This window comes from Oxyura jamaicensis, chromosome 5 (assembly GCF_011077185.1).
Source record: "Oxyura jamaicensis isolate SHBP4307 breed ruddy duck chromosome 5, BPBGC_Ojam_1.0, whole genome shotgun sequence".
NCBI lineage: Eukaryota > Metazoa > Chordata > Aves > Anseriformes > Anatidae > Oxyura > Oxyura jamaicensis.
Genome location: NC_048897.1, coordinates 48,892,692 through 48,905,539, shown reverse-complemented (window position 1 = coordinate 48,905,539; position 12,848 = coordinate 48,892,692). Strand labels below are relative to the sequence as shown.

Below are 12,848 nucleotides of genomic sequence, written 5' to 3'. Positions count from 1 at the left end.
ATCCTGCAGTAGAATAGAGAACTCTATAGGCCAGAATTAATCCTTTTAAGATATTATTTAGGTGTATTTGGAATAAACAGCCTGCTATAGAACCAAATGTAGACATGGTACATTTCTGAACGCTGCTGGAAGCAATATTGTATAAAACATACTAAGTGATTTGGGGAGAATTTGAAAATATAAACACTGATTTCTATGATTTTGCTATTTTTTTAAATATTATTTTGATCCGTGTAGCTCTTCTGTGAAGATTTATTGCCAGGTGGTGAATTTGACAAAAAATAAAAATAAATGTCAGGAATTCCAGTCCTCTTTCTCCTGGTATCAGCAGAGAGCAGTATGCATCTTCAAAGGCAGATTCCTACTTCACCCATGTAAAACAAACCCATTTTGGTGACTCCACATTAGTGCATGCAAACAACGATTTGCTTGCTTGACTTCTCAGTCCTGCATGCTCTGTACCCACATTAAACACGCGTGAAACTTTAAGTAGTGATTAGGTACCACCTAGATCTACTACAAATTGTTCAGCGATGTAAAAATCCTACCTGGCCTGTAACTGAGATGCCACTTACCAGAAATGTTGATATAATGGCCTCTGACTAGTGAAAATGATAAACAGCTACTACATGGAGGCTCCAAAAGCCTATTTTCTATCACCAACAATGTCTTCAGAGGAGGTTGACTCCTCTGGGACTTCTCCCGACTCTCACCCATCTTCTTGGAGCTTCTCCTGCAGGCTCAGCACCCTTCCTATGAATTAATTAGTCTGAGAATCACAGATTACACACACAGGCATTCAGGATAACGAGCAAGTCCTGAGAAATCAGTTCTATATTCAACCATAACAGTATTTTTGCTAGAGCACACAGGAAACAGCAGCGATGTGAATGCTGCATTATGGCTTTTTAAAGAACTGCAAATGCTGCAGAAGAGAGGAACCGACCTCAGCTTTGGGTTAACCCTGCACCGAAGGAAACTCTCCTGCTATTAAAGTTTAGAGCACAGCATTATTCCACTGCAGAGCATCCGCTTGGTCGTTGATGTTTACCAAAGATAGGAACCTCTGTTATGAAAGGACAAAAAATAAAACCACCAGCAAACTTAGAAACACGGTACAACCTCACCCAGAGCTGAGCACTAACCAGGGCATTGGGAACTGATGAGCAAATCTGGGACCCATATTTTTGTTTTGTAAAGCGTGGGAGAACACATTTCCCTTTTTGCTACAATAAGTCTGCAAATAGGTATGATGGCAGTGCATATCGTACAGCAACACCTGCACGCAGAGCAGTTCAGCTGAAGTGCATGTCTGATTTCCAGCATGTTGTGCTGCGCCTCACTGCTGAAGTCACCAGGAATGAAAATGCCCTGAGCTGCAAAATTCCCCACGCACACGAGCAGCAAGTGCATCTCTTTTGCCTCGAAATTAAGGACATCAAGGGGAAGGCCTAATTAAGACTTACTGAAATTCATCTCCCCCCCCCCCCCCCGTACATCAGCAGTCTGCCACGTGCGCGTCGGGATCCTTATGGCGTGAGGGCCTCCTCACCTCCCCGGCATGCAAAATGCTGTCTCTGGGGGAGCAGACATCCTCCTTCCTCAGCCCTGCTACCTCCAAGCAGGGGGGCAGGTTTAGGCTTGCAAATGGTCAAACTCCCTTGTTGGTGACCTTTAACGGTGCCTGCAAGTGCTTTGGGGAGCAGCCGGCAAGAGGCAAGGCTCAGCAGAAGGAAATCAGCACCAACTCCACCGGCTCGGGCTGCCTGCAGCCCCGCTCTGTGCAGAGCTGCTGCAGGGGCTGCCAAGGGCGAGGGTTTTTAGGCTGTTTAGGTGGGTGGCATCGGCCAGGTTTATATCTTCTGCATTTGTGGCTTTGAAGGGGTGGGGACAGCCTCCCCAGGCTGCGTTTGGGAGGCATGGCACTGTCGGTGGCTGCAGGGCTCACCCAGGGGTGTCCATGTGTGCAGCCAGGACACCGACCACTACTTGCATGGAAAATCCCCTCTGGGACAAGACAAACAGAAGGTCCGGGGGGGCTGGCAGCGGGAAGGTTCCCAGCCTGACAAGGCTGCCCCATACATTCGCCTTTTACCGGCTGTGGTTAACAAGCCCTCCAAATCTTTAAAGCTCTGACAACAAATCCGCTGCAGTACCTAAATTCAGCACAGCTGCAAAAGCAAACGGACCTGGGTGGCACAGGAAAGCCTGGAGGTGACAGAACTGCAGGGCTGCCCTGGCACAGAAAGCTCGTCCTTCGGTGAGCAGCCTCCCGGGCACCGTCCTCGGCGGTACCTTGGTAAGACAGGCTTGGTAAGACAGGCTTATAAGGCTGTAGTCATTTTCAACAATTTTTAGTCTCACCTGAACAGATGTAATAGATCAAATCAAACAATAACAACATTAGAATGATTTCCGTCCCCAGATTTCAGTGTCTTCTATAAATGTTAATTTTTGTGGTGCTGTAATGAGGTAGGAAGTGCTGACGCAGCTATTTCACACACAAGTCACCCGAAGCTGTCTGGCCTAATGGGCAATAAAGCCAATTTATCTGTGATATATCTCTCACATCATTTATCAGCAAAACATCCGCTCACCTTTAAGCATATGCTGAAGACCATCCTCATTTTTTAAGCAGGTAAGAATGTGCTTCTGTTTCATAAAATAAGAACCTTAAATGCTTTATTGAAATGAGGTCTGAAACAGGCGATTATGGTGCCCTCTATTTCAAGTCTGGTTTTGCAGGTGAGTGCCAAAAATCTTCTCACTGGCAGAGCTGTGGGGTTTCTTAGAGGGTCAGGCTGACTTTAAAGCAGACGTGTCTTCAGGAACATGAATACAAAATGTGGGATGTGTCCCTCGGTGCTGAATCATGCTGAGTCTACCGCAGCACATAGATTTACTTCCCCTGAATTAGAAAACTAATTACAAATAACGCTTCATTACTCGCTGTTTGCCAAGTGACAGCTTTCTTTTGAAAAACAACACCAAAACCAAAGAAACCCCAGAATTTTGTAAGCATCTCCAACCTGGCAGCAAGAGAACACAACAGGAAAGCCAGACAGAAGGGCGTAAATGTCACACTAAGGATGAAAACGGCTCAGTGAGTTCCTGGCCTGTTTTGGAGGTACAGGCTACTCAGGAGGGCAAGAGAGGCAAATTCCTCCATCCCCCATTTAAAAACCTCCATCCCCTGTTAATGATGCGAAACCCCAGCACAACTCCCTAGCTATTTCAGGACCTTTGAGTTAAAACACACACACACAAAATAACCGGGGTCTGAAGCAGAGCCACACACCAGTCCTGAGCATCGCGGGGTCAGGCCAGGCCACACGGTTGGGCCGATGTCCCTTTGTGGGACAGTCTGTGGGAGCAGGACAAGCAGAGGTGTGGGTTTGCTCAAAGCCTTCCAGAACCGAGCCAGAGGCAGCACAAGGCGGTTACAAAGACAGAGCGAAGGCAGGCGCTGCTCTTCCCTCCTTCTCTGGCACGCAGAGGTGTAAGACACGGCACAAAATGGCATTTTCCAGAGCTGCAGAAAAAAAGGAGGCAGACATGCCTCCCGGGAGCTTTACACCAGCGGGACATACTGAACCACGCAGCCCAGGAGATGCTGCAACACGCAAAACCCAACTGGAACATCCACAGCGCTGCTCAACCTTCCTCCTCTGTCCTTGCCTATAAATAAAACATTTCATTACCGAGTGACGAAGAACAGAATTCGGCAGGTGAGTCACCCTCCCCAGTGCTACTTCTCTCTTTCATCTGCCTCATCCTCTTCCTCCATCCATCTGCAGCCCCGAAGGCTGAACGAAATCCGTCGGCGCGGAGTCAAACGGGGACGGAGTCACCTGCATCCCTGCAGGGAACAGGGCGAGGACTGCTGCATTTTGGTCTGCAAGGATTCCAGAACGACATTGCTCCATGGATTTTAAATCAGATTTTATGCACCTCCAAGAGCACTTTTCAACCTCAAAGGCAGAGATCTTGCTGGAGGAGCCCAACAGGAGCCATTGCTCCTACGTTACCCAAGTGGTGATGAAAGATGTCACTTGCAAAGGAATTTTTTCTAGATGACTGTGACAAAATAGCCACTCTGTAAAGCTTTATGAGGATTACAGGAACAGAAGGGTCCAAGAAGAAATCCGCTGTGTTTCTGTCCATCTCTGCAAAATCTGCACTCACTCATACATTGCCAGGGAGAGCCTCCACCATATGATCTCCGTCACCCTCACTCCAGCAGTGTTGCGGAGGTTTTGAGGGACCAGTCCAGGGAGCAGAGTAAAAAATAACAAATGCAGTTCTCTATATCAGGAAGGACTAAAAAGTCAATAATAACATTGGCGTAGATCTATATTCTTCCAAGGTGAGATTAAACCTGGCCTCAGTTGGCTAAATCTGAGGACGGCTGCCTGGCAGTTGCAGACGTATTTACGAACAACTGCTTAAACTGCTTAGACTCCCCTGTGCCGTATGCTTAGGTCAGTGAATCCATCCTATCAAAACTCTTTCTACAGCAACTTTAAAAATAAAATAATAATAATAATAATAAAATACAGCTTTGGGATTTCAGCCTTTACAGCGCACATGGCCTAGAACAGTATTTTGCCATAGATGCTTAGGGAGGGGGAGCTCTTGCTAACGCAATACTTGGAAAGGAGTGGGAAGGCCACAAGGAGCAGCTGAGCCAGACGGTTTCGGTAACATGCTGCATTTGGTCGTGCTCTGACATCCCTGAAAAGTGCTGGTGCCAAACCCAAAAAGTATAGACACGTTCATGCCCACTCCTCTCCACCCAGGTGCACAACAGGGCTCAAACCTCCTTCATGCCAAGGAGTAAAGCCACCAGTAGCTCACTCTGTCCAGTAACTGGAGAGAAACAGAGACAGGCAGGTGAAAGCTACCAGCACGAACACAGGTGTGTGCTAGGAGCACCTCACTGCAGGCCCTCGCTGGCATGGTGTTTTGGAGGCCCAGCCCACGGTGACATCTGGGTACCTGGCACGCATTTTCAAAATTCTGCCCTACAAATCATGTGAGATAGAAAAGCTTTTTAGAAGTATCTTTTTTTTTACGGGGCTGAAGGGACACACCACCACTCCTGTAAGTCACCCGGCAGGTATCCACCAGAGCACAAGGCCATGTGGCTGAGCTCCTGCTCTCTTTTCCCTCTTTTTTCCCCCTAAACACACCTGCACCGCGGAGGTAGAGCCCGTTCTTACCTTTTGCCATTTCTCTAAAGGAAACCACATTTATTTATTCTGGGAAATGCCTGCTAGCCTGTGTAATATTTTTGGAAATAATGCCTTTCAAGGAATTTTAATCACTGTTGATGTATAAAAACAAATAACACAATCTGCGACCAGATGGTGTGTTGGGTGACATGGGGCTCTCTTCCCCAACACGCAACTGCTCACCAGCCTTTCAGTCGCCGGGCCCTGCAAGAGCTGCCTGCAAGCTCCTCTCACCCTGAACCAAATTCATCTTTGGGAAGGAGCAATCTGAGGGAGTGAAACGTTTTCAGCAAAACCTAGGGGCCAAGAATAAAAGCAAGAGGAACTCTGCCTTGCCCCTGCCCAGAAGCTACAGGAGTCGATGTGTGTTGCTGGAGGAGGAGCAGATGTGGGATCTGTAGCTCCTTATTACCATGGCTTTGTTTCAGAAACCTCTGAGCTTTCCACTCCTTGTGGGATTTTTTTTTTCTGCAATCCCAACCACTGCTGATTTGGGTTGATCCGAAGAACAGGCAGCAAAATCCATTGCTTTTCATCATTCAGAAACCAAGGTTTTGACGCAAAGCCAGTTTGGCTCAAAGCCGGGCCCAAGGCCAGCTTGAAAATATTCCTGAACCTTTCAACAATCCCTGGCCGGTTTTCAAACTTACAACAAAAGCCCAGATCAGGGAAAGTTTGCAAATTTTTAGGTCGTATAAGAAAACTTCTGTACGTGTTGTGTGTAAATTCCCATCATTCATTTTCATGCTGGGAGAATCTCAGTCTCCAGACCCCGCTCTTGCCTCAAAGAGCACAACTGTGTTTCCCACAGAAAGGACTTGTCTGAGAGCTGTAAAGGAAGATATAGGATGTGTCAGGAAGCTACCTGGAAAACAGACGGATCGGTTTGCTCTTGTTTGGATGCCTTCCTCCTTGTCTACAGTGTCCCCAGGTGCCCCATTATATAGGGAGAGCTCTAAGTTTATGGCACTTGCTGCAGGCAGATATCCCTCACTGCATCCATACCTACAGCTCAGCAGCATGCAGGAGGACTCTCTCAGCATGAAAATTAAGGAATTTTCTGACACACTTGACAGTTTTAGATATTCAGCAGTATGACAGACCTCTTACTCAGCAACTTGAGAACATTTAGTCCCACAGAAAGAGCAGGGAAACGCTTTGCTTCCCCGGTGAAGGGAGAGGGCAGCTGGAGCTGTGTAGGTAGGGGAACAGAAATGCAGGTGCTGCAGCCACAAATAGAGCCTGCGTGCACAGGGCTTCACTGGTCGGGATGCTGCTCCGGCTGGGTAGGCACTCAAACACACAACAGTTATCTATTAAACAAGTAAAACAAAATGGAAAATACGTAAAACGTTCTATTCTAACATTACTAGGCTCAGGATGCTGCTGATCAGACTGTCTGCTATCAAACACCAGAAAAGGTCTGTATTGCTCACTTTATCTCTGCCTTGCCACCGTTTGACACATGCAAACAAACACATCTCAAGTCCCTTTGCGGATGATTCCAAAAGCAGAACATTGTTCTCTTCCTTTCTTTTCTCCCTTTTCTTTCTTCTCTGTTTTTCTTCCTTTTTCCTTTCTTATCTTTATTTTATTCTCTCATTCTTTCTGCTCTGCCTTCCGTAAGCCTGCATGCACCGGTGAGGTTAAGCCTGCAGAAGCCTTCATTCCATGTACGCAGTAACACAGCCGTTCAACTTAACGGGCATTTACACGAGTTAAGAGACCACCCCTCTTTGTTCTGCAAGCTGAGATTCAGCATGGCCATATTTTTATCCATCAGTGAACAACAAAAGCTCCTGAGATCTCTTCCCCCTTCTTCACATCGTTACACCGTCTAGGCGACCCTACCTAGGGACCCCAGTCCTGCCCTGCTTCACGCACACACGCCCTGCACCGCGGGCAGCCTCACGACGCGAGCCATCTGCCTCCCTCTCCAGCAAAAAGTCACGTTTCACAGCCTACCACTCAGATCCACATCAGCAGATTTGCTGCCTGCCCAAAGCTACAAAACAGCAAACCGTTGCCCACATCAGCCGATGGGCGTTAGATCCCATTGTACTACTGAACTCGGCGGCGGCAAGCAAACAGAAAAGCACCAGGGAAACATCCATGGCGAGAGCACGCGCGCGCACAGACGCACAGTCAAATCCTGAAAAAAAAAATACAGATGGGTATCAGTGGAATAATATACGGAGCCACGCAGGCTCGGATGTTTCTGGCCAGCTACTCTTTGTGCTGATTGACTGAGGGGGATTAGGAAGGACTCAGCCCAAAAACGCAGCTCCTAATGCTCCTGCAGCTATTGCATAACACAGACTGATTCCCGTCCCGAGCCCTGACCCTCAACTTAACGCAAGTTTAATTTTGTCAGGTTGCATAAGGGAAACATCTCCTTCCCAGGGAAGAGGAATCTAGGTGGGATCCACTCGCTTCCCAGGGGCTGCGTTATTTGTTCATTTGGGTTCCCTGATGAGCAATAGAGGGAAAGGAAGGGGGTAAGTGTCACCGAGAAGGAAACAGAGCCACTTTCCCCCTAACATTTCTAGCAGGACCTAGTGGAAGCTGAAGCCTTGTGGGTTTCATTAAGAGATATGCACCTGCTATTAACACACCCACTAAAGACACAAAGCGTAAACCAAGGGAAATCAAATACATCCCGAAAGTAAGACACAAAATCCATGAACCCACACCGCCTAGCTAAACTAAACGCACCTTCGGTTCACCCAAAAAGCAAAAGGAGGAAAACACAGCGACCAAAACATCCGTGATTAAAGGGATGTTTGTCAACTGCATGCAGAAAATACAGCAACACTTCAGAACAGTCACTCCACTGAATCTGCACGTTGAGGTAACAGACGGGGCCATGCAGGGATTTGGGGCATATCTGAAGTAACTCCGAAACGTGTCACTCCAGATGTGCACAGGTGTGCAACAAATGAGGACAGAGCCCCACCACGCCAGGCTGCAATCAAACGCCCTGAGAAATGCAGACTCTGTACGCCCAGCAAACTGCACAGAGCTTTAGGGAACTTGGTCCTGCGTCCCAGCTCCCCCAGCTCAGCACCCATAATTATTTGCAAAGGCCGCGGTTGCTCCTTATTCCCTCTCTCGCTACCTCGCAGGTAACACCTCCGGGCCGGGAGCCGAGCTTGGGAAGCAACCGGGACGAGCCCCGCTGGGGATGCTGCACCCAGGACCCTTTTTCCCGATACCCCCCGAGCCTTCCCCATTTTACCTGGGGCTGCGGTCTCCATGGCGACGGGCGGCTGGTCCCTGGCGGTCCCAAAAGCCAGCGGCTCCCCCTGCCGAGCCCCGGCCCCATCCCGCTCCGGCCCGGCCGCAGCCCAGCGCAGCCCCGCAGCCGGCAGCGGCAGGTCCCGGGGGTCCGGGGGGGCTGCCATGCTCCGTGCCAGGCGGCCGCTGCGATCCCGGGGACGGGGGGCGATGGAGCCGAAGAAGGAGCCGCGACGGTGGCCGGGGGCTCTGGCAGCCCGGGGGGAGCCGGAGCCGGTGGTGGTGGTGCCGGTGGTGCTGCTGCTGCTGCTGGCGCTCCCCCGGCGGATTACGCAGGTGGAAATGGCTCGGTTCGGCGGAGCCTTCCAGCCCCTGCGTCACCCTGTGGCTGGCATATCACAGGGCAGCCCAGCGCTGCTCTCCTGTTAACCGCTTCGGCGGGGGGGGCGGGCGGGGGGAAGAAGTGCCCCAGCCCCTCTCACCTCTCCCCTTTCCCCTCTCCCTTTTCACCTTTTCCTTCTCCCTTCTCTCCTCTCCTCTCTCCCCCCTCCAGCATCCCACAGATCGAAACACGGCACTTGGCAAAATAAACTCACGGTGGGTGTCTGGGTGTCTTTTTTTTTTTTCTTTTTTTTTTTTTTTTTTTTTTTTTTTTTTTTCCGTATTGTATTTTCTTGCTTACTGATTCCCAGGAGCTAGCAGAGGTGGTGGGACCCGTCACCAAGTGAGAGGAGCAGGGGCAGGGGCTGCGACGCTGCCCAGGTGCAGTGGGGGCCAGTACCCCTGCCATCCTTTTACAGAGGAGGAAACAAAGTCAGTCAGGCAGTGTGGGAGCATTCCTGCTCTGCGTGGAGCTCTGGAGCTGAGAGGTCAGAGTTTAAGGTCTTGCTGAAGGGGCTCCTCCAGGATCTGTCTCTTGTGGTGCAGCAAGTCGCGCTGCTAAGCGGAGAGCAACTGTCCCTGCTGGAAGATTTCACCCCAGTCTGGCTCTTTGCTTGTTGCATCTCCAGCTGTGATCTTAGTGTCACAGCATCCCCAGGCACATTTCAAATCCTCCCCAGCTTCAGGAAGCCATGCTTATCCCTGGGTTTGAAAACTTAATACATTTCTACTCTCCCCATGCAAAGGGGAGTACATACTGCAAGATGAAGAGCCTTTAGCTCCGGCATTTCCATCTGTGCTGCCTTCCCAAGGAATCTCCCCTCTCTTCCTGACTCCAGGACCTATTCCCAGGAGCCATCCTGCTGCTGCCTGAGTCAGTGCCGTTCAGTGCCAGCTCCCCAGGGCCCTTCACAGACCAGCTCCTCAGCACGCTGGCGATGACCAGGGACTGGGGGGTCTTTGGGGAGGTTTGGGACCAAAGCACCAAGGTGCCAGCATGAGCAACATGCTGGAGATTCAGCAAAATCACTCCGGGAGTCAAGTGACTGCTGTGAATTCAGATAAACTGTGTGCTCTCAAGCTATGAGTGGCAAGCGTGGTTGCAAACAACAAGATTTCTTCTGTCTGGGGCTCCACAGTTTGGCTCTGGTGTGGAGCTACTGTACGGTAGACAGCTGCTAGTACTTGGGGCAGACCTCAACAGACCATGTGAACGTAACCACCTCATTTTGAGCTCCCTAGTCGGATCAATTACTGAAAAGACACGGCATCAAACCCACCTCTCCCTTTGCTCTGCTTTGCCACTCTTTCTAGATCAGCAGTTGTTGTATAGGTCTTTTAATTTCAGGGCAGCGCCTGCCTTAACACGACACACAATGCCACCTGGGCCAGAAGAAGGAAATGACGCCAAACCACTTGGCTGAAATGTGGCTGTCCAGAGGGTAAAGGCTCTCAGTGAGTCTCCTACTGAGTCCCTGCTTTGTTAAAGCATTTGCAGAAGTCTATGTCACGCAGCAGAGTCTATCAAATTCATTTTTACAGCTAGTTCCAGGTAATCCATTCTCCAAAGTCACCTGAGACAGAAAATGCATCTTTGCTCCCAGCCCCAGTTTTTGGATGCAGCAGATCTTTCTTCATCTTCAAGGTACGGAGAGCTTAACTTGTCTGTGTTCCCGCAGCACTCAGCAATATCCTGACTCCCACCAGTGCCTTCCGAGCAGCTCCTCTGAACCCCTCGTTATGAAGGCTGACTCATGTGTACCTCACCCAGGAAGCATTTATCAGCACCAACATCTTCGTGGAACAATGGTGAAAACACGTCCCTCCAGTGTGCTCCAGTTGTCTTATGTGCACCGGCTCATGGGGTTTTCTTTATTTGTTTTTGTCAGGATGAGCTGGTGTTTGCTCCAGTTTGGTAGCGTGATTTTAGTCATCGTGTTCTCACTGCCAAATCCCACATCTAGAGCTCACCACATGAGCAATGGAGACAAATTTAACTCATCCATTGTTCCCCCTTTGACATACACTACATCATGCACGGTGCATGGTCTGATTGTGATTCTGGCAAGATCCTGGCAATTTCAAAGTTACTATTAATAATGGTAATGATATGCAGGATGTACTCAAAAATATGTCTTCCTGGAGGGCTTAATACATGTTCCTTTATCAGACTCTCCAGTTTTCTTTCCATCACTCTCTGGGGTGGCCCTGCGATGTTGTGTGTACAAGCTGGAGGGCTCAGGAGGCCAGTTGCAGTGCCAAGCCCCTGACAGCTTTGCTGTGTGAGCAATCTGCGATCACACAGGTCTTCTGATAATGCAGCATCATCAGAAATGTGTGCACACACTAGGAGTTATTCATTCCTACAGACCAAAAAGGTTATCGTGAGCTGAGGGTTGCTGGCAGGAACACAGTGTTACTAAGTAGGAGATGTGGAGGGAGGACGATGTGGTCTGCGTCCCCTGCTTATTGAAGAGAAGTGGGGACAAGCAGGGACAAGTGCCTAAATAGAGCACAATTGCTTCAGGGATCCCAATGGGAGAGTAACCCAGGACTTTATTTCACCACATCCTGTACATCCCAGGTGACCTGGAACAGTCTCCAGCAGTATAATCAGCCCTGCTCCTCACCACGTTATACTGGGGGGATCTGCAAGTCCCATTTCAAACCTTGGGTACAAATCCTGGGCTCCCACTGTCGCAGGTGTGGTACACACATTTGTGACAGCAAAGTTGAATGAATGGGAAAAAAATAACAGAAATAACTGAAGAGATACTCTGAAAGCTTGATTGATCCATTTTGCATGCTCAAACAAAAACCTTGGAAATCAACACAACTTGGGCTGTTATGCGTAAGGTTAAGTCACGAGAGATTTTAAAGACTTTTTTAAAATCCCCCCAGGAAGGTCAGGCTGCATGAAGATTTAATGAAACGCGTGCTTAACAGAGGTGTGAGTTTAAGCAGTAGTTGGCACAGAGGAACAAAGCTGATTTCTTTCTGTTTTCAATGAATTTACAAAAGCTCCTGGTAGTTTGTGTGTATGGTGTTAAAAAGAGACTTGTGCAGGGCTCGACTCTCTCTGCTCATCGGTATTTAGTTCTCTCACTCTTCCCTGTGGACATGGTAAGCCTTTGAACGTACAAAGTCTGCAAACACAGACACACAAATTGCTTCTCTTTCCATTAGAGTCCTTTGGGCTCTGGGGCTGATGTATGCTGCTGGGCCAAAGTGACTTCGAGCCTCGAGGGGATTTTTGGCCCCAGAGGTAACATTACCAGCAAAGAGCATGGGACCTGGCAGGGTATATCAACTGATTTGTAATATTAAAAATAATCTTCTCTTCTTTCAGGATTTATTCTTGAGGTTTTAGGATAAATTAGTTAGAAAAAGCAACATGAGAAAGAAAAGAGGCTTCTGATATAAGTAGGAAAACAAAGATAAATAAAACAACCTCCTACTACCCCACAGAAAGATGCCAGCACTGTAGCACCTAACATCTTGTTTTAAATTCAACGTGTCTGCCCTGCAGACCACCCGGGTTCCACGCATGTCCCACACTCTGTCCTCCAGACAAACCAAAAAGCGTACAACAGCACTGCCCTGGGTTGAGTTGTTGAGATGCCTTCTGCAGCATGCACCCACCTGTTTGGACACAGCCAGGTACAAACCCCAGGACCCATGCTGTGGGGTAACCCTGCACCTTCCGGCCCTACAAGGCACAGAGAGCTATTGGGACTCCCAGGATGAGGGTGGGCATCCCAAGATGAGGCTTCCAAGACGAGGATAAAGACTTCTCCTGAGCAAGCCAAGCTACCACAGGCTGTCACTACAGAGAGAAGCTGAGCAGTGGTGACAGCGCTCCCCAGCCCAAAGGCCACCTACATGTTTCAGTGCACCAAGCAGCTCCAGCACAGCAGTCCTCCCTAGGGTGCCCCTTGGACCTTTGGTCTCCAATACCTTCTCTCTCCATCTCCACAAGCTCTAGAAATGAGGCAT

The 12,848-nt window shown here is 49.2% G+C and overlaps 1 protein-coding gene and 1 long non-coding RNA gene across 2 annotated transcripts in view; one reads left to right on the top strand and one right to left on the bottom strand.

Moving 5' to 3' along the window:
- RTN1 (reticulon 1) overlaps positions 1-8,949 on the bottom strand; it is a 103,710-nt gene extending 94,761 nt beyond the window's left edge. The window contains exon 1 of the mRNA XM_035327082.1: positions 8,473-8,949. Within this exon, the coding sequence (XP_035182973.1) occupies positions 8,473-8,638 (166 nt within the window). The 5' untranslated portion in view covers positions 8,639-8,949. The remainder of the gene's footprint in view (positions 1-8,472) is intronic.
- A 91-nt stretch (positions 8,950-9,040) lies between these two features.
- LOC118167573 lies at positions 9,041-11,594 on the top strand. The gene is made up of 2 exons (XR_004751195.1): positions 9,041-9,233; positions 9,339-11,594. It is a non-coding gene; the product is annotated as an uncharacterized LOC118167573 (long non-coding RNA).
- The last annotated feature ends 1,254 nt before the right edge of the window (positions 11,595-12,848 follow it).